Source organism: Sinohyriopsis cumingii, chromosome 18 (assembly GCF_028554795.1).
Source record: "Sinohyriopsis cumingii isolate HCF-2022 chromosome 18, ASM2855479v2, whole genome shotgun sequence".
NCBI lineage: Eukaryota > Metazoa > Mollusca > Bivalvia > Unionida > Unionidae > Sinohyriopsis > Sinohyriopsis cumingii.
The window spans coordinates 63,988,429-64,011,360 of NC_142978.1; the positions used below are offsets into that span (position 1 = coordinate 63,988,429).

Below are 22,932 nucleotides of genomic sequence, written 5' to 3' on the forward strand. Positions count from 1 at the left end.
TTATTACAAACAGCAGTGCTATTTATGTGTTAAATTCCATTATTACAAACAACAGTGCTATATATGTGTTAAATTCCATTATTGCAAACAACAGTGCTATATATGTGTTAAATTACAATTAACTTCAAGATTATATAGCACATACGTCTTAAAGTATATGGAATTTTATTGCTTTGATGGTTTGCAACAGTGTAATAAAATATCATGGAATTCTTTTCACCCGAGAAAAAAAAACACAGACATCCATTTAAAATCATGAACGTAATTACTTTCAATTAATATTTAAAACAGTTATCTATATAAACAAATTACTACATTTTGTATCTTCTAAATGTTTCCGTATATTTTACTTTTTCCTTGTCGGACTCGTTTATATCTCAGTACGCATGTGCAGTTCCAACTTCTTTTCTCAACACGAATTCATGATTTGATATATTTCTAAGCACATTATCAAGAGTATCTTCAACTATGCTTTGCATTAGTAACTGTAAACTGTTTTAAAGAACTAATTATCGCACAATATAGAGCAGGCTTGCATCCGCTTGTTGCTACAGTGAATAAATAGAAAATGAGAGTCACCTCCGCCATTCTAAGTTCAAGTGTATGACGAAAAGATTACTATATTAAAATAGGAAAAGATCTATCAGCCTTCAAAACAATCTAATCTTATATTGACTCAAAACTTATAACGCATGATGTTTTCAAGAAATTTGCATCAAAGCAGACTTCATGAGTTCGGTAAAGTAAATGAAGCCGACACAATTGGACCGTAGCAAGAATGGATTCAACCCTCTCGAACCTATCAATTAAAACGACCCAAATATTATCAAAGACAGAATTCAACACAAAAAGACAAAATCAATGAAGTGTCAAACTTAAAATTTCGTTATACCTGCAGATGGCAGGAGATCTCGAGCGCCGAACACCAGTAACACTGCCAAGAGCTTGCATCCCTTGAAGTAGAAAAGACTTCTGCGTGTGCATTGCTGTTTTGGTTATCCAGACTCTTCGTTAGCCAAGCTATTTCTAACAGGGAGAGATGCTATTAGAGAAGGAGAGAACATGACTTTATTGCCAACTCAGGCCTAACAATAAACACATGAAATTAAGTACAAATACAAAATTTTTGGTGGTGGTATTACGGATAGAAAAAGGAAAGGCAATAAAGAGATATATTCTGATCAATATGTTGAATATGCATGACAAAATGGACATACATATGTTGAGTTTAAATGGGAATATAATGATTTAATTATTCCAAATATTAATCTAAAAGGTATGTTAACGTTTGATTTATTTAGCAATTCACTAAAAAAAATGTATTGAAATCTTTAGATACTAGTATATGGTATACTTATTTCAGCAAAATGTGGACGTTGTAAAAGAAACATCCCTCGCCTATATCCCCTGAGGCGCATGATTCACGTTTCCTTCAAATATAGACAGATTTTACCACCTTTCAGTTTCTATGGGGTACCAAATGTTTGTTGTTGGGAAATTTTACAAAATTGTTTATAACTGGCATACGTTAAAAGTGGTTAAAAATTAAAGTATTTTGGTAATATATGAGAATCTATATTTTAGAGGAATGTAAAACAAATGAATGTCACGTTTTTATATATTGATCTTTTTCAATCTCGTTGTGACTGTTTTCTCTAACCAATCGTCAGAGGGGGAATGCCTGAGATAACCATAAATTATTCAGATCTAAATCAAATAAATATATGAGATAAAGGAAAGTCGTTTAAATCTGCATTTACCAGCAGTAATATCGTCATTCTTGCCCAGATAAACGTGGTAACGGAACGGACAAAAACAATATAAATAGTTCTCAAACAAAAGACAGCAACACTCGACGCAAGCAAATGCAAACCCATTAGAACCCAAAAAGCTAAAGGTTTGAAAGATTCGAAAGAAATTAGACGAATGTGGATCCGTCAAATCGTGATGGAGGGGATGAATAACTTGTACATTGGTATAGCATGAATAACTGTATATTGGTATAGCAAGGCACAAAACTGTTATATTTCTTTATAAACACTGATACGAGACCTTCACGGTCGAAAATAATATCGTACTTGGAAGAAAGGAACAACAATATGTCAAGTTCTGTACAATGAATGCCAGGCTAGAAGCATCATTGTAAGAGTAACACTCCTGCTGAGAAGTCGGGAATTACAGCGACTCGTATTGATTTTGGGCGCGCGGTGTAACCTGTGAGATGGTTTCGTTTTTTGGGGTTTAACGTCCTCTTTCAGCGCTTGATAGGCTATACATATCGGCTAGTACATTTGATTGGAGAAGAACTCTGGAAAACCCCAGGAAGCACCACCATCCCACGGGAAGCTGTTAGAAAACTTTTTTCTCATAGCTGTGTTGATCGAGCTGAGACAAGAACGCACGCGAACAGATGTGATATGTGTAAGTGATCTGTAAAGGCAAGCGCCATTGACAACTTGGCCTCCCCAAGCCCAAGTAAGCTGTAAGTAGATGACAACAAATCAGCTTCAGTCAAGATATGACAGACAACGTGTTAAAGGAAAGGGATCACCTTGCACGTAGCGTGTTAAGCGGACAGTGGTCACATGGTACAGAGACAACGTGTTACGAGGAAAGCGGTCACTGGCTCAGATGAGTGCAATGACTAGCATGACACAAATTTAACTATGGCGAAAGAAACAAAAATAAATAGCTATGATGACTTGACTGTCGATGGCTACGATTAGCTATGTTGACTTGAATGTCGATGGCTACGATTAATACAGTGACAATGAATCTGATGTCAAGTCTGATACAATGCATACCACACACCCCAGTCCAGAAGGCACGATGATGCGAATGGCGAGTTGTAGTGAGTTGTTACTGTGCTGCTCACTCAGATTTCAGCAGGTTGTGATTTTGCCCATTTTTCCCTTTTACATATAATGTTGGCTGATACTCGGAACCTAAGAGTCAATGTATACACTATGTGTATATAATTTACTTGAAATATTAGACGTGCAGTCATAATGTCATCCGCTCTGTGTATATACAATTTACTTTATATGCAACTAAAAGTTCAAAAAGCGGCGTGACAATAATGAATAAGTAAAATCTTGCGTATTCTATCAAACAACTAGACAGCGATAACGATTGAATCAGAATTGAAATAAGCATACCCTAAAAAAAAAAATCCGCTGGATGTATTTGGGGCCTAATTTCCTGCCAATGATCAGTTTTATTTCTACCAGTAATTATTTACATTCGAAAATCATTTTTTAATATTATGCTTGCTTTTGTAACGTAATGCTCGTGGGAGACTTGAATTGAGCATATAATTGGATCTTCCCATTGTTGGAGTTCACGGTACAAAAGCCAATTGTTCCAAACCTTACTGACAAAAACAACTTAGTGACTCTAAACAAAGTCAATCTGAACAAGAGATTGCACTATTAATTTGGACTTCTTAGAATATATTTTGAGGTTTACCTTCTTGACAAGAATTTGCTTGAATACGTAAATATCTGCGAGGGTTGTGCTATTCAGAATGCATACTTGGGGTGAGATCACTGTGCATTAAACAAGAACCTCTTTGTCCCAGTCAAAACGTAATCCAAGCATTGCTGTCTCTCTTCCTCTTTCTCTGCACGGCATGCAGCTGATGCAGAACGTTCATATCTGATCAACTTGAGGTTGTCATAATTAGATGAATTAAATATTGATATTCCTCTTGCTCTGAACCAAACAAAGGAATTACAATAATAAACTCCTAATTCTTGTAAACGTGGTTGCATTAAATACTATCCATAAAATGACAGATAATCCATATACAAAGCTTTATTGATAACATGGTGATGATGATGATACGCCCGACGCTTTATATGGATTCGGATTTAAACTGAAGCCCAGAATCCAAATGTGCGTCAGCTACAAATAATACAAGGATGCTACGAGAGAATTTTGGAACATTCGATTGCAAGCTCTTAATGCATACGAAGGAAGTATATTTAATTATTTGGATGAAGCAGCAGATTTAGATACATAGCATGTCTGGAAATGACATGGTACACAACTTAATAAGGTTACAAACTGCTTGGAACTAATGTTGGATGGAGAAATAGCAATCAACAAGAGACAGATCATTCATTTTCCAAATTCTATAAACACCTACACACCCCTGAGAATAAACCATTCGCGAGCTATGTAGAGAAATTAGAAAATGATATTGCAAACCCCATTTATAATGAAACATTTTACTGAAATATCAGCATTCATAAAACAACTCAACTTACATAAAGCGCCGGTAATGGCGTTTAAAATGAGCATGTACTATTGTGTTGCAGGAAATTGCTTGGAGTGATTACAATTCTATTCAACGTGACACTAAAAATGTTCTATATCTTGTGACTGCAGTGTCGGCCTAATTGTACCAATCAACAAAGACAGAGTACAGTGTAAAAATGATCGTTACAGCTGTGAGTCGGTATCTTTACTTTGAAATTGATAGCACATTTAGGCGATTCTAGCAATTCATACCATACTGAAAGTTATTTTTAAATATTTCACTTTGTGTTTACATTTTAGGGAAATATATTTATATTTTGGAATATAGAATGCTTGTTGGATTTTTTATTTTTTATTGTTACTTAGTTAAAGCCCCTATGAGGTAATACGATCCAAACACACACCTTTACAATCCAACACACACCTTTACAATCCAAACACACACCTTTACAACCCAACACATCACATATAGTATCTATTTTAACATAGGATTTCCCATACGACCACAAACCACCCAAGCACGTTAAACTATAGACTTATGTTAATTCCTGTATGAACCCCAACTCCTATATACAACAACTCACATATTATGGGCAAATGTGCTGTTAAAATTGGACCACAATGCCTTCTAAACTCATTGTGTTATTTGATTTGCTGGAATGTACTTAGTTTAACCAATTACACTAGAGTAGATGGCCAGCGATATTGCCTTTCTAGATACAAGGGAGTTCCAAATGATAGCTGAATAGCTGAAATCATTCTTCATCAGTTAATGCTAGAACGATACAACTCCACAAGATTATGCCAACCAATATAAAAATTGGTTCTTGTTTATATATGTACAAGTTGGTGAATGCTAGAGGTCATGTTTTCGTCATTGTCGTATCTGTATATTTTCTTCATGTTATGAACCTTCTAAAGGAGGACATAAAGATGAATGGCAGTCGTGAAATAAAAGAAAATGCTATAAAAATGTGCTCTAAATAAAAAAGAATACTGTCTGCAACTTTACACAGATCATATGGTACTTGTTATGCCTATTTTTGTTCTACACTATATTTCCAGACATGAAAGTTTATTTTTGTTAGCTTATCTCTATTCTAGCTTATTTATTTGTTGAACGCTTTTGTGCAGTTCCTAACACATCTATCTGAACATTAGATTTATCATGTCTTAATGTAGATTTTAAATTTAGCATTTTTCCCTTCAAAGACCCAGTTCGATCTCTTAGCTTAGCTTTGTTTATTTTGTTCTGGCTGGCCCTATTTTATTTGTTGTGTTTCTACTTTTGTGCTTTTTATTTGTATGTATATATGTACATTGATAACACATATATTCTAAATTTAGAGTTATATTTATGTACGTTCCCTGTTAAATATAGGATGGGATGGGTTGGTTGCGTGTACATTAAAATATTAAATGTATTTGTCAAATTGTGCATTGTATTTTGCATGCTGTAACTTATATACTCACTTATAAATCGAGTCCACCTGCAAACAACGATCTGATGTCACATAATGGATAGACCATGGTCTACGTCGTTTAACTTGTTACCTAACAATCCATATAGACCCAGATCTGTCTGCGTATTATGCTGATGACTGATCAGGTGTATGCAGTTTTCAGTTTGACTCAACTTCTGTGTATAAACCGTATGTGCATTTTAATCTTTGTATAGGTCTTAAACCTCCTGAACTAATCGATTTACTAACAGCTTTGAAAGTTTTAGGTGTGTGTGTGTGTGATTTGGATTTTGAATGTATTTTTGTAAAAATACAATTTCAGTCATATCGCTATGATGTCTGCAGTGTGGCAGTTTATAGTGATGTCTAGCACTGGGAATCATGCCGCAGACATGAAGCATGATTTACCACCCAGTCACATTAACCTGACACCAGGCCGACCAGTCCTAACACTAACCACTTAATGCATAGCGCCAAGTGAGACAGCTGTCAATACAGGTTATTTTGTTGCTTTATAGTCCAAATAGTAGCATGTAGTACTAATGTCAACTTTTATTTTCGTCAAATGCAGATTTGATATTTTAAAAATGTTATTTTCACATGTCTGTAGTGCATCGAATCCTCATATTGATGCTTCATGTGAATTTCTACTATAGGAAATAACTGTCTTTATCATGATTTAGTTGGTGTACCTTCTTTCGAAAATGAGTGTTCAATTACTATTGCTTCATCTTCATTTGTAGTTTCAAGTTGTGTATGCATGTAGATAATTATGTAAGAAAACAAGGAACAACTATTGCATGCTTAAAATGTGTTGCATGTAATTTAAATGACTGAGGAAAAGCAAACATGTAGTAAATATTATTTTCCACATTGGCGCAGTTTAAACAGATTCATACAGCTTGTTGCTCCAAAGCTAGTCAATGACATGATCTCTTCTGAGACACTAAAATTGCTTGAACACATATTTATAGGTTACTGCATTTGGATGGGAAAATATGAACGAGTTTTTCGGATGGAAATTCCACACGACCTTGGGGGTGTGGTTATCCATCCGACAAAACGAGTTCGTATTTTCCCATACAAATGCAGTAACCTTTTTATTATATGCTCATTTTTTATTATACCTAAGGCTTAGCTATGTAAACAAAAATACAGTACATGAAACAAAGTAACTGAATGTATGTCGTATTCCGAACTAAATACACAAGCGCAGATTCATTATTACACAACAACAACAGTATAAATCTGAACTTAGTCGAGCGCTAGACATAACTTTCAAAAGAAAATGGCGTTTTGGTCAACATAAAATTGAAATTTGGAGTCATACTGTGAATGAATTAACTGCAATTATCAAAAAGACGCTATGGAATATAATGTTTATTTCAGTTTGAGTGCAGTAAGGAGGATGTAATTGGACTTGGAATATAGTCGAAATTACAGTACATTCTCGAAATGTGTAATCACACTTGAGAACCCATGACATGGCTCATGTAATTCGGATTTGCAGAACTACGAAAATACATTTTGAGGATATTCAGAATGTAAAACTGTTAAGTGTATGTTTTGCCATTCTTATTACCAGTTAAGGAAGACAGTTTATGCCTTGTCACTTGCACGTTATTTGTAAGGACCCTGTCTGGCGTCTAATGTATACCTAGCCTAAATCCGAAACATTGTATCAAAACAGTTAACGCGGAATGTGCCAAAGTAGTGGAATGTGGCAGTCCACAAAACATCTGCTTTAGTTCATTCAGTTGGTTTACTTCATCCACAGACAAATACAATAAATCAAAAGTGATGGTGTCTAAGTCCATTGTTTGTTTACAATAGAAAGTTGTTCTTTTATTCACGTGAGTTCAATATGAATTGCGCGCGAGTTCAATATCGTAAAATACTGCAGGATTCTGACAATGTAAAGATAACGGAGAAAAAAATGAGCATATCATAATAGATATTACAACAAGCTCTTTAACCGTCCATGGATTGTTATTGGTGTGTATAATGGTTCCGTACGTTAAATACACCTAGGCTCATGATTTTTCAACGCATTATTTGTTTCTAAAACCTGTTCTACATTATACCCATTATCTTGCATATAGATTTACAACAACAGTACATAATAACCTGACAAAATCACATCTTCCATTTCCAGGACGCTGTGTGTGTTTGTGCATGTGTATGATTTGGAATTTTAACTTAGCTTTAACAATTATTAAGTCATATCACTACCATGTCAGCAGTTTGGCAGTTTATAGTTATGACTAGCACTGGGGCATTATGCCGCAGACATGTAGCATAATGTCCCACACAGTCACATTATCCTGACACCAGGTCGACCAGTCCTAACACTAACTTCATGCTGAGCGCCAAGCGAAGCAGCTATTAATACCATTTGTATAAGTCTTTGGTATGACTCGGCTGGGGTTTGAACCCGCGACCTCCCGCTTATAAGGCGGACACTCTAACCGCTAGGCCACCAGAGCGGTCCTTCAAGACACTGACCTAGAGGTAAGGTGTATGGCATATGTATGCAACACACCATTTAGTCATCATATATACTTGAGCAACGTTCTTGAAAGTAACTTTCGTGGCTCATGGCTCTAAAATTATACTCCAAAGATATATACAAAATACTATCTAGTCTTGAGATATACTTTTAGTTTCATTAAAATATTGTAAATAGTTCAAATGCTATACAATGAAATATGATACAAGTCACAGAATTACGTTCTCCCTTGCAGTGAACTTGACATTGAAGCTGGAGTGGTGAGTATGGCAGACAAAACACCAGCTTATATACTTGAACAAGGTTCTTTAAAGTAACATAGGATTGGGAAAAATTTCCATCAAAGTAGCTTAAGTAGCTCAAAAGTTGTATTCCAAAAGTCACATTCCATTATTTTGGCCTTTAGTTTGAAAAAATGATTATGGCTAAGATTACAATATACTATCTTGGCACGATAGTTACCTGGACAAAGCTTCAACACAAATGGCTGATGAGGGACATATAATACGTTTGTCATTTATTATTGTACTTCATGTTGATTCATACATATTGATGAATTTATTTATTTCAGTCTTAATTGTGCATGATGTGCTATGATACCAAATGAGACAACTACAATGATTTTCATATTGGTATAGATTATGAAAGTAAGAATAAATATCTTTCTGTAGCATAATAGGTTATGACTTCTTAGCCTTCGACCTTTACAAGGCCTTCTTCAGAGGAATGACTCCTGGACTGGAGTATAGTGATTAACTAAATGTTGATCACATGACAAAACACTTTTGTACAACGGTGAAAGTTCCAATCCAGAATCCGGTTCAACATTGGTTCCCCATCCATGATTTCAATAGCTTCTCTTAATTCCTCCTCTAGGTATTGTTCTCTGCTGTTCTTCTTCAGGATTGTACCTTATGGTAGCCTGCCAATTTCGTAGACTTACAAAATTTTCTTAACCGGAACATGTTTAGACATAATAGAAAAACTAAATCCCTTCCTAAGAACGCTGATTTTCGTTTCGGGTAAACTTATTCAAACTGAATTGTTCAGCTTTCTTTGCACCATGTTAAATTCCTTAAAATGTTTTTGGATTTAGTATTGCTGAAAATTGTGTTGTGTGCATGCGCCATGAACAGTTACATCTCCGTAACGAAATCTGATAATACATTTCCATCTCTGCGATAAAAGTTCCTGGTGTCTGTCCAAAAATCTTCTAATGGTGAAATCACACATTTAATCCTTTGATTAAGAAGTTTGAACTCAGCAGAATGAACTATTGTTCTCGCTATTATACCTTGTCTGGACCTGTAACACTGCATACTGAAAATACGATGAGTCCACTAGATAGGTTTCATCCAGTAGATTTCTAAACAATTCTAAAGAGACAAAGTGCATCTCACCCACGTTGACACAGGATTCTACAATGAATATTGTTACCTGCTACAGCCATTCAAACCCTATCAAACCATCTGCTCAATCTTGTTACATCCAAAACACCAAACTCCTGTTAATAATAAGTGCTCAGTCGTCTAAAAACTCCAGTGTGATAACTGTGGAAAAGATAATTTTGGGGAAACCGCCAGAAGCCTTGAAACAAGAGTTAAAGAACACTTAGTATACCAACAGAGAATCCCTGACACCAGTTGGTGAACACTGCAAAGGATCAAAGCATACCATTTCTAGGGAAAACATCAGAGTACTCAGTAGAAAGAACAATAATCTGTGGAGGAAATTAAGAGAAGCTATTAAAATCGGGGGTGGGGGGTGTTGGGGTGGGGGCAGTGTTGAACCGTGATTCTGGAATGGAACTTCCACTGTTGTACAGATGGGTTTTGTCACATGGTCAACATTAAGTTTATCACGTGATCCAGTCAAGTAGTGATTCCTGATAGAAGCTTTATGATAAGGTTGAAATCTATGAAGCAATAAGCTATTTTGCAGGTGTATAGGTAACAACGTTTTGCATCATCATGCTGTTCATACACGTTGTTTTTAAAGCAGAAATCACGAAAATGTTTGTTGTCCAATGAATCTGAAAATACATCAATTATCAAGCTCCTTTCTTATCTAGAAAAATCACCTCTACAGTTCTCTAAACCTCAGACATTTATTTTTTTTTGTATACCTACTTTATACACCAGTGTCAAAATGTCTTACTTACTATGCAACATTCATTTACCTCTAAAATCGCAAAACTTAGTTTAGTAATTTTTACATTTTAAATGTTCTTGAATCCTATAAAATATGACCACCACAAAAATATGACTGTGAATGATCAAAATGTGTACTGTTTGCATGCATGTATGTATCTATGAATCAGGAATCCTGAATTTGCTGTATTTGCCCGAGAATGACCCATTGATCAGAGGTTTTTACTAAAACATGCTGCTGGCAAATGGACACTGATCATAGGACATATATCTCAAATGCTCTTATATCATCTTTAATTTGTTTATCCATTAAGGAAACAACATCTTAATATTTGAACAAAGTAAAATTCAAAAGTGAATAGGTTTAAACGTTGTTTCTTTAGATGTCATTAAGTAAGTCAGCTGTTTAAAAGGTTTTTTAGAAGGGCAACTTTATTCTTTAGTAAGCCATACTGATGTAAATTTCAAAGATTGGCTTTCAGTAAAGATATTTCCTTGCTACTAACTATCAGTCCTGCAACAACAAAAAAAAACCCCACAAAAAATGGAAGCAAATAAACCACTGCAACTGAATGACAGCCCCCGGGTATATACTAGATATTTTAAAATAATCAATCTCACATCATGTACTTTTAAATATGTGGCAGTTTGTTAACATAGATCAGACTTGGCAGTTTGTTAACTATATATATATATATGTGTGTGTGTGTGTGTGTGTGTGTGAATATGACTCTAGTTAAACCAAAAAAAAAGATGCTAGTAACAACAACCAACTTTTATTATAATCACCCAAACTGAGAAAATAAAACTTTACTTTCAGTCTGTGCTGGTTATGCTCATCAACAATTAAATGTTGAGTTTTTCAATGTAATAAGACTGTTCAAGTAAAATGAAACAATTTAAAAATGGAAGACTGGCAAAAAATACTGTTTTTAGAAGAATATTTAAAAGGAATGATTTCTCATTTATAAATGATTTTATTGAAGATTAGTGTGTTATGAATGGGTGATACTAAAATAGAAGCAACAGATAATCTTTAACACTAAATGGCACATTTTCAAGTACATTTAATAATTAAGTATATCAATTATTTTTTATTTGCTACAACTTTTTACACCTTCTTTGCATGATTTTATGGTCATTTTCAAAAATATCCAACAATCACAGTAATTTCTGTGGAAAATATGTCCAATAAGAGCTACCAGAATTTCAGGATCCCTGATATATATCTGTATGTGTATCAATTTAAGATTATATTTCAACCAATACTTAAAAATAAAAAGTTCTTAGATTAAAAACCAAGTTGCTCCTGGTTTTAAAAAAGTGTTCAAATAAACTATAGATTTTATGGCAAATAAATTCTGGCAAAATTATACATATGAGAAGAAGCAGATGTCAAATTTGAGATCTAATTTATTGGTAAGATGAATTAAAATGGGCAACTTAGCACAAATGTGATGAATTTATGTGACTGGTACATAAAACCTGATAATTATTAGCACTATAGACCATGCAATGTGCGCGTATTCATAAAAATACAATGTACTGTCATCGTGCTGTACATATATACATTTCAATCTCATTTTACAATGGATGTAATTTACAGTAACAATTTTTCAATATTTATGCATGTTGATTATTAAATCAATCAATATACATGGGATTCTATTACGTTGCAAAACTATACAAAAGCTAAATGTTGGATGACAAGGTATCCCAACAGTTCCACAATATGATAATAATTTCTGACACCAGAGAAGACAATTTCAAAAGTATAAAAACAAAATGATGAAAAGTGAGCCATGGACAATATCTAACTAAATACAGTCAAACTAAAGTCAATGAGATAACTCTAGGAAAAGTCAAAATGTGTCTCAGAACACACACACACACACACACACACAGCTTGCAAGAATTTTATTTTTAATATAATAATTGATGCAACTTAGTGGGATTCCAAATAAACAGTTGTAAATAGTTGATGGCTATAATGGGCTTATTTTCCATGTGAGCTCCACCGCACAACAAAATACAGCAATATCCATAATCACGTTTTCTTAATTCAGCACATTATGTAAAGATAGATCTTTGTGTAAAAACTTGTTATTATAAACAAAAATATTAACTATGTAAGCTACATAAAACAAGACTACCAGTGAACACAAGTACCCCAACATAGTGATCAAAAGGCAAGGCTTAAATGGACAGACATATATGCAATGGTAGCTCTACATGGTGCTTTATGGAGGGGCATAAACTCTCCATCCTTACTTAATGTCTCTTTAAAAAAAAAAAAAAAAAAAATGGACATTAATTTAGAATTTGTACTCTTTAAGCGGAGTAATAACAGAGGATGACACGCTGATGAGAAATAGGCATGAGCTTTGTAAAAGTCAGGTTGACCATTACTTGGTTCACCCATAAGCACCAAGCTCAGTTGACTAATTGGTTTTGTGGTGTACATGGGTTTGGTATGCTTCCTACAGACCAACTAGGTAAAGGTCAAACATGAAATTCATGCACACAAATTTTACCTGTATTATCATAGATTAAGTTTTTAAGAATATTCTGCACATATGTCAAACTGATAAATAAATTACTTTGATCCATACCTTTGATTTTCCCCATTTAAATACCATTAAGCATTAATGAGGTAACTGGACAAAGACTGAACAGGATAAACTGACCACATTGTCAACATGCACACAATTCACCTATAACGTTTGCAAGAAGAAAATTCATATAAAAGTCTAGAAAACCTAAGTATTTCTTATGAGAATATTTCAACTTTAAAAATCATGTTAAAATCTTTTAAGTCAAACAATTATTCCATTCCATAGTCATTAATTTTAGAAAATATAAAAAAATTATAAAATTATAACAAGAATTTACCATTCCACCATATTTGAAGTTTATCACAATCCTGATCAAAAGTCTGAACTTGACCTTAAATTTCTTTAAAATTATAAATTTCTTATTCAAAGAGCTTCAGCAATGAAATCAAAAGGAGTTGTATCTATGCACATTCCTCTGTATGAATATTAAATCCTGAGGAAAATAATCATCTCTAATATTACATTTCAACAAATTTTATTCAAAGTCCTAGTTATAATCAAAATGTGTTATGACCCCAGAATTATTCAATTTCATTACCTTTTTAATTGTCCTAAAAATAATTCATCTTTCATCATTCAATCATAAATGTCTGTTGGTTAATGCATTTTACTGCCAAAAAAATTTCCTGAGAAGAAAATGGTTTTCATTTTACTTAAAATGCATTAAAACTGCATGTTCAAGTTTTTGCATTATTAAAATAAAGGTACCAAAACTGCAATTTAAACTTTCATTGTATATATTTATTATTCCCCCAATATATAACTACAGCTTTACCCCTGATTGTACCTTTAAACTACTAAGACTTCACATATTTGTCATGAGGAATACATCACATGTGCACCACACAGTCGTCCAAGGGCCAGATCCGGCCCACAACCTGGTTTTGTATACTTATTTATAATGTAGGGTATGGTTTTTAAAAATTGCTTGTACAGACCATGAAGGAAGTTACACATGCCTGGTATACATTTTCATGGATTTCATTGTTGCTATAACCCAAAAATACCATGATGCCAACTCCTGAACATGCTAATCAGGATTCCAATTTTGGCAGAATCTAGGCTGACCATCCCTAGGAGATAGTATACAAACCATTTGTTAGAAGTAATAAACCCAGTGGCAACAAGAGGGGAGAGGCAACCGGGAATATATATTAATTTTATACAAGAAAGATTCTGTTTGAACAAGAACTAGGAGAGGCCAGGGTGTTTCTTACCCCAGGGTGTGTGATTGCTCTCTATGGCCTTGAACCTATGCAATCACACTGCATCTTCATCTTGTATACACCTGTACACAAAAACAATGAAGAGTCTGTGATAATATATGGTAAATCCATTCTTCCAATTCAAGAACCTTGAATTTCTTAAACATTTTGGCCAGCACAAAACCATGAACATTGCTATTTAAGAATTATCTGCATCTTTTCTTTTATTGCATAATTGCTGCAATTTTTTTCCAATTTAATGTGATCAGCTGGTTTCTTGTTAAACATATACTGTATTTTACATGCAGAAGCTACACTGTATGTACCAGTCTACCACACTGGTGCTGCAATACTTTGGTCCCCATCTGTGTCAACAAAGAAAATTCCTATTCACAATGTATCCCGTAAAATCTCATTTTCCAGAATTCAATAAGTCATGACAATCTGCAATAGATAACTGATATATCTGCAAATAAGCCCCAACAAAAATAATACATGTTCAAAATAGGAATTCTTCCCCAATATATGAGTTTAAATATCAATAAAAATGTTAATTTTGCAAAACTGTCAAAATAAATGAATTGACAATATTATGTCAAGAGTGCTCCAGAACTTAAAGTAATTTTCTGACTCTAACCAATTTTTCCTAGTAAAATACCTTTTTTCGAGAATGCTTACCCAATCATAATACCTTAGGAGAACTACTTCTACCTCTCACATCCAGCACTCCCAGATAATACTTTTAGCTAAAGGGAGTTAAAAGATGTCTTCTGGCCTATGTGGCAGTCAGGTAGAGTGATTTCCCCTAAGGTATAAGACTTGGTGGCGTAGATTAAGAACCTATTAGTTACAAATGGAACAGAAGGTAAGCTCTCTTATAGATGTAACTGTGGGTAGGCTGGGAGGGTGTATGTATATTATTATTGGATCAGTATTCTCAAAGAAACATAATATACTAGGAAAAATTGGTTTCTTTTTCAAACAAGTTACCCAATCATAATACCTTAGGTAAGAGGTGGAGGGAGATACATCCCCTTAACCTGGATATATCATTTCTGGTCCCCTAGGGTACTGAAACAGCTTCTAGATAAACCAACTAGAAGGTACTCCATCTGTGGGGGCGCAGCTTCAAAAAGGAATTATTTGCTCCCTCAAATTCAGCATAGAGTCATGAAGATGCTTCTTGAGAAGCTGTCAATTGATCTGGAAGGGTGATCTGTTGAGCAGTGGATGTAGGTCCTACAAAATTGAATTGGGCCCTCTGGGATGATAGACTGTGGAGACAAAAGCTAGAGAACGTGGACTCTGATCACCATCCCACAGCGTGAATGATGTCAGTAAGTGAACAGTTCCGGTCTGATGCTAGGTTGGTGGCAACTGCTCAAGCCCTGTGAGCCGAAGTGTATAATATGCTCAATGAGCTGGGTTATTTCCCTATATGCTGAGTGAATAACCCCCTTACTCCAGGATGTGATAGTTCTGATAGGTCCTCCTGTCCTTTTATGAGGACAAGAAAGAGGTGTGATCTCCCTTGACACAATAGCTCTATTCTTATCAAAGTATCACTCTGAAAGGGGCGGTATGGGTCTTGTTAAAGAGTTGATGTGTCCAGATGAGACAGAGGGTTCATGACAAAAGTTTAGTTACCAGTGGGAGGAGAGATGGTTCTCAGCGATGAAAGAGGATGTTGTCATGAATAAGACTGACTGATCTTATTGGAATTTGCATGTAATTTCAGGTTTGATGATAGGACAAGTATTCCACAAATTCTGCATGCAGTCGCGAATGCCATGAAGAAGCTGGTCTTGTAGGAAAAGGAGACCCAGAGATGCCCTTGAAACTGGTTCAAAAGGTCTTATCCAGCCAGGTTAATACCCAAGATAGGTTTGGCTTTGGGCACACGATTATAGTTGGAGAGAAGGTTGATTGATATCTTCTCTCCCATGATGATGAAAGTTGTCAGCAATCATGGAGCATTAACCATTGATCATACTCGGCACTAACTTGCTCTCTTTGAAGTGCCAGAGAAGGAAATTAGCTATCTGTGTTATTTATGCTTGGAGAGGCAAGATATGTTTGTTTGCGCATCAATGGGTGAAAATGCGCCATTTGACTTCATATGCCTTCAGAGTGGAGGGCTGTCACACCTGAGCGATTCTCTCCACAACTGGTTGCAAGATTTTTTTAAGTCTGAGGGTCTGTTTGAGATGATCTAGACATGCAGGTTCAGGAGCTCCAGATAAGGATGAAACAACTGCCATTGTAGTTGTCTGATTAGATGATGGAAAACCAGAATTTTCCCTGAGTACCCGATGCAAGATTGATGAGGTTGTTGATCCTCAACTCCTCCCACTGGAGTGATGTGATAAGGGTGAAGTGACAAGCTGATTCCCTTGCCTTCTGTATCACTTTTTGAATCAGAGGTGTTGGAGGGTAGATGTATGTGTTCAGGTTGGTCCAATCCAAAGATAGGGTGTCGACTGCCCAATCTGTTGGGTAAAGGCTGTGAGAGACAATAGATGGGAGACTGGCATTTCACAATGTTGCAAACAGGCCCACCAACTACAAGTCCCATTGGGTACAGATCTGTACTAGTTGAATGTTCCATGACAAAGAGTCAGCCAGTATATTGAGTCATCCCGAGATATGGTGAAACATGTGGCTTGGTTGATGACAATACCACTTCAGAAAGTCCCAATCCATGATCCAAAGGTTTGGGGACTGGTGTCCTCCTTGCTGTTGGAGATAACCCTCATGGTAGGATTGGGTTCCTCCTTGTTGTTTCAGATAAGTCAGCACTGTAGAGCTGTTGGACAGAATGAGAACTCCCTTGCCAAGCAAATATGCCTATCATCAGTTCAACACTTTCACAATGGCTGTACTCTCCAGATTTATTGATATAAAGATATTGTTCCTGAGGAAAGCATGCACAGCTGGCATTCTGAAAAGGATGGTAGTAGGCAGGCTCCTCAGCCTTCTGTACTTGCATCGGTACAGACTGTAATCTCAAGTGGGTGGACATGTAGCTGCATATCCGCCTTGAGCCAAGTTAGATTGTTCCCAATTCTGCAGATGGTGCCTCAATTGGGTGTCTATGAAGAGAAGATGATCCACTGGGTAAACTTGAGAACTCCATTCATGCAGAAGAAGCAGTAGCAATGCGGTATAAGGCAACTTAGGTCTGCTGTGCAAGCCTAGTAGGTGAAGGGATTCCAGTGCAGATAGACTTCCTTGAAAGTAAGGTGCTACCATGCGTCATTTCAATGCCCGAGCCTAAGGGAGACAAAATATGTTGCCTGTGTATCGAACTCCATACCTACGTAAACAAATTGTTCAGATGGTATTAGGTCAGATCTTTCCTTGTTGATGAGAAGTCCAGATTGGTAACAAGGGTTATCATGTTTTGTTAGAGCTAACTCACTGATGCTGCTGAAGGATGACGTCCAGGATACTTGATGTTGCCACCGTAGAAATGATCCACACATGCACCATTACTTGAGTCATCAGACAACTAAAGACACAGAGGCCAATGCTGAGCCCCAATGGGAGTGCCCTGAAATGGAATACAATGTTGTAGGAAAACAGCAGGAAAGTCCTGGGAGCCTTATGAATAGAGATGAAAGTATGTGCCATCTAAGTCCACAGTGATGGCCAAATCTCCCTCATGGATGGCATTCAAAATGCGCTGTTGTGTTCCCAGTGGAACCAAGTGGTGTGGATGAATGGATTGAGGGTGCTTAGGCTGATGACCAGACGTAAAAAGTCATTTGTCGTTGGGACCAAGAAAACATGTGGAAGAAAAGATAGAACCCTCTCAGTGCTATATCCACTTGGTATGCAAAAAAACTGATTTTCAATGGGTGAAGCTTTGAAATGACAGCTTTCAGAGGTTCACGTTCTATGAGTGGCCCATACTATCCCTATACTGACACCATGTTTGTGGGAGGGAGGGAAATATGTCTCCTTGGCTTGTCTGTAGACATCATCCTTCGGGACATTAAACAGAAGGTTAGAGGATAACAGCTGTGCTCTTAGCTTGGCCATATAGTAGTCCTTCAGGTAAGTGCAGGCAGAGGGCACCAAATTACGTTCCACCAATTGGACTGGCAACTGTGTTTATGTCATTGGCCAAAGTGTGTCGAGCAGCTCCACTCAGTACTCGGGCTACTCTTGAGAATGACTCCCATGCATGCCCTAAGGTAATCAGAGTAGAAGATAAGCTATGTTCTGTCGGTTGGAAGGTAGCCAGAGAGAATGAAAGTCCAACAACAAAGTCATCGCAACGATAGAGCTCACTAACTGGAGTGTCAACAAAGGCCATCCAATCCATATGTATGGAGTGTGGCTGTGTCATCCCCAAAGCTGTGATATCACTGTCAACTGCTGGGGTTCTGAATGAAAGAATGGTTGGCGGGGAAAGGAAGAGCCGCTGATGAACTGATGATGAAGGTGGGTCAGAACATCTGCAACTCTCCCAGAATGTGAAAGTAACTGGTCAAATTCTTCCATTCCATCGTAAGATCAACAGATGCTGGAATGATGTAGTTCTGGTCCTGGTTGTTGATGTAACGGGAGGAGGAAGACAAAACTCTGGGGATAATAAAATGTCCTCAATGGAGGCTGAATCTTCCCATGCCATTAGATATTGTATAAGAGATGACAGTACTGGAGAACAAGCAACATCATCTTGGTTGTGTGAGGTGAGGCTAAGGTCCCCTGTAATGCTTGAGACTTAGCTCGTAATGAGTGACGAGGTCTGTCGCTCACCAAACTCTTTGATTGTCCTGAATTAGATACTTGTGGCTTCAGGACAGTTGCTGGGTAAAGAGTCTCTTGTCATGTCATCTTGTAGAGAAACTGCGAAGCAACATCAGTTGATGTGCAAGGAAGTATTCATTGTATCGTGCCAATAAGTGTCTCGAGGGGGTATGAGGGTTAGACTGGTCCTTGTACATGTCTGGAAACGTTGGGTTCGATGTACTGGAAGTCAGACTGTCTTGATTGAGCCTGTAATAATGTTTGGTCCTTCAGGATACCTAGTATATGGCCTAGGCCGGTCGCAATGGAAATCCATGTGTTGAGGATATTGTTAGGATCATCAGTTGGGATAGGTTATGGTATATTTTATCCATGTAACCTGTCTGTAGGTCTGTTGAATTTGAGGGAACTTGCTATTTCTTAGCTCTGTTCCTCACTATTCCGCATGACGAATCAAGTCAAATCCCGAGAAGGCAAGGAAGAGGGAGTTCCAAAAATGCTGAGCCCTTTGGTGGTGATGTGGGTGCTGGAGCTGTTTCAAATAGTCAATGTCTAGTGCTTTGTGGCTGAAGGGAAAGTTGAATTATCTTGCTTCTCGCCATAATTCACACTGAGGAAATGTCAGCATGCAGAATGGTGACGTCTTCCTCCTGAGCTTTGTGTTGTTTGCACTTTGCCCATAGTTCTAATCTGTAAGACAAAATAGAGCAAAACATATAAAACTGCAGCCCTGCACCTGTCTTAGAATGCAATGTCTTTGCTAACCTAAATCATTAAAAGGGTGACCCAGAAACTGATAACAGACAGTCTAATAAAGCAAGGAAGAACACAAGTAAAATTTAATGACAATACCACATGTTTATAAACCTATGAGCCTGCACGTGTGATGTTTGAATAATGTGTGGGAGGAGAGCTATACCAAATTAAAGTTACCTGGAAAAAGTTATATCAGACAATCTCAATTATAATGCTACCTGTAGGGAAGGTCAAGGACAGCCTGTACAGGTAGAATCACTGAGGCATTGAGTTCCAAGTTAAAGATATTGTGGTAATTGAAACACACCCGTATATAAAAGAAAAGAAGGAATGATACATATAAGGAGTTTCATAAGAGCATAAAGACATGCACACATCAACATAATGTATCCCAAATCTAAGTTGCATAGGCTATATGTGCGAGCGACTAAGTGCTAGATAAATATGATTTAAAGTTTATACAGATAAACATGACTCAAGTGTCACCTTTAGAAACATGCATGCGCAGGAGACTGAATAAACCATGCATAGAGTGCTGACCTGTATTTGTCTGACCAGAGCAGAAGAAATACAGCAATGTACACAAGTGTCTACATTACACACAAATAACCCTCAAGTAAAAGAGAACTGAGGTAATGTTAAAGAGACGTACACAGTAGGTGCAACAATATCCATTATGAAGCAATACTTGTAGGGAAAAAGGCCCAGAGACTGCCTGTAAAAGTAAGTACATTAAAGTTTGCATCCAGATGCTATGAATGCCTTGGATAGAAACTCACCGATATGTACCTGTTCGTAATGGAATTACACATATACAGGAGTTTTTTAAGTGCTAGAGACTTGTATGTATAAAATAATTACATCCTGTACTGAAAGCGAAGTCGCTTAGGTTCCCAGTGCAAGTACCTATATGTGTGACAACGACAAAGTTTTAGCAACTTGTAAAGTCAGAACTTTGTCGTGATCAAAAGAGAAAAAAGTTGGAAATATAAATATAGTATACTTTCCTTCGAAGTGAAAAACTTCTAGTGGTATATCTTCCATTTAGTTTCTGGCTTTTGCGAGGTCTCTCCTGAGGAGATCATGCTCCTTGGCACTAGTGGAAAGTAGTGACTGATAGGTTCTTAGGCTTTGCCGCTAAGTCACCTATAGGGAGATCACTATGACTGACCGCCACATAGGCCAGCAAACAACTTTTAGCTCCCTTTAGCTAAAAGTATTATCTGGGAGGGCTGGATTTGTGAGGTAGTAATAGTTCTCCTAAGGTATTATGATTGGGTAACATATTTGAAGAAGAAAATACAGTTAAGACATATAATAAAAAGGGCACACAACTCTACTGACATTAGCAATTCCTGTTCTGATTTTGTCATTGTATGATTTGTTGAAATAGTACATTTTTGTTGACTTGAGAGGACCAGCTTCCATCTTGGCATTTACAAAACTAAATTAATGACCAAATTAGCTAAAAACTGTCTGCTAGTGACTTTAAATGGTCTACAGGGCAAGATAAACATAAAGAAAAAATACCATAGGCCTCCTGACCACTGGAACACAAGATCTGCATATAGAAAGTGATTAAATTACAAAATGGATGTAGATAGAATAATTTAATTTAAAAATTGATTCATTTGTTTGGCCTCTTAAATCTCTTGAGCTCCTAAATATTGATGCACAATACTGACCATCAGACTCAATTCAATGACCAAAGTTTACTCTGGAATAAAAACTGTAACAATTTTATTCCAAGAAAATTATTAAATGTAAGCATATTACAATGAAGATTTATTTTAACTTTGCAAAAAGAATACTGCACATCTGTTCAAAATAAATATGTACAAAGTTTTAGAGAAAAAACCCAGAGTGATTTCAAATATTTCAGGTGGAATCACAAACATACACACACAGATACAGACACACACACACACAAAGAGAGGCACACAACTGCAAGGTATTATGGAACTCAAATACACATACTGTTTCAGTTTTAAAATTAACTGAAGTCAAATGTTCTTTTGCTGTACAGCAATAATGTCACTATCTGATTATGAAAAACACTTTCAAAACAGAAAATCTATATATCATCCAACATTCTATGAGCACAAAAAATAACCTCATGTAACATACTTGCATTTGCAGTTGAGACACAGTTATAATCTCTTTTTTTTCAGCAGACCGAATATACAATTACAGAAAATGAAAAGAGCAGCCTAAAAAAAAACAAAAAAAAACCCCCAAACATCTGTTGCCATTTACACAGGATGATGACTAAAAAATGCAGACTTGATATTCCCCAGCAAATAAATGCAAATGCAGTTGACACTGAGATGGGATGACAGGCAATACTGGTTCTGATGAAGAATATGTGTGATCGATAACACCAGATCTAGTTAAGTGTTCCACGGCAACTTGGAGCTCCACAAAGACAAGGAATTTTATTGTCCTCAAGAGGAAACTTGTAATCGTATGTGATTTCCTCATTAACATCAATGTCTCTCTTGCTATAAATTACTATCTTCTTTAGGGACTCTACAGTAATGACTTTGGCATAACAATTAGGCTGTAAAATAAAACAAAATTTGGTATTAAAGTGAGAAATTTCATTAAATTTGCTGCTTATCTTTTAAAATCCTATTCTTGAGCATATAAAAACTTTTGAACTAAAATCCACATATATTCACATAAGTATGTCTTAAATTCTTCAAATCTATTTATCTAACTACAAGCCTGTATATTTAATTATAAGTCTGTATTTCTAACTACATGTCTAAGTATCTAACTACAAGTCTGTATATCTAATTACAAATCTGTATATCTAATTACAAGTCTGTATATCTAATTAAAAGTCTGCATATCTAACTACAAGTCTGCATATCTAATTACAAGTGTATATCTAATTACAAGTCTGTGTATCTAGTTACAAGTCTGTATATCAAATTACAAGTCTGTATCTAATTACAAGTCTGTGTATCTAATTAAAAGTCTGTGTATCTAATTACAAGTCTGTATATCTAATTACAAGTCTGTGTATCTAACTACAAGTCTGTATATCTAATTACAAGTCTGTGTATCTAATTACAAGTCTGTGTATCCAATTAAAAGTCTGTGTATCTAATTACAAGTCTGTATATCTAATTACAAGTCTGTATATCTAATTACAAGTCTGTGTATCCAACTACAAGTCTGTGTATCTAATTACAAGTCTGTATGTCT

General features: G+C 36.1%; 1 protein-coding gene across 2 annotated transcripts in view; it reads right to left on the reverse strand.

The window, feature by feature from the left end:
- Nucleotides 1-11,780: 11,780 nt before the first annotated feature.
- Nucleotides 11,781-22,932, reverse strand: part of LOC149776792 (uncharacterized) — a 74,296-nt gene continuing 63,144 nt past the window's right edge. For both annotated transcript variants that reach the window (XM_089941482.1, XM_089941481.1), the window contains exon 16: nt 11,781-22,279. In XM_089941482.1, coding sequence (XP_089797608.1) covers nt 22,106-22,279 — 174 coding nt within the window. In that variant the 3' untranslated portion in view covers nt 11,781-22,105. The remainder of the gene's footprint in view (nt 22,280-22,932) is intronic.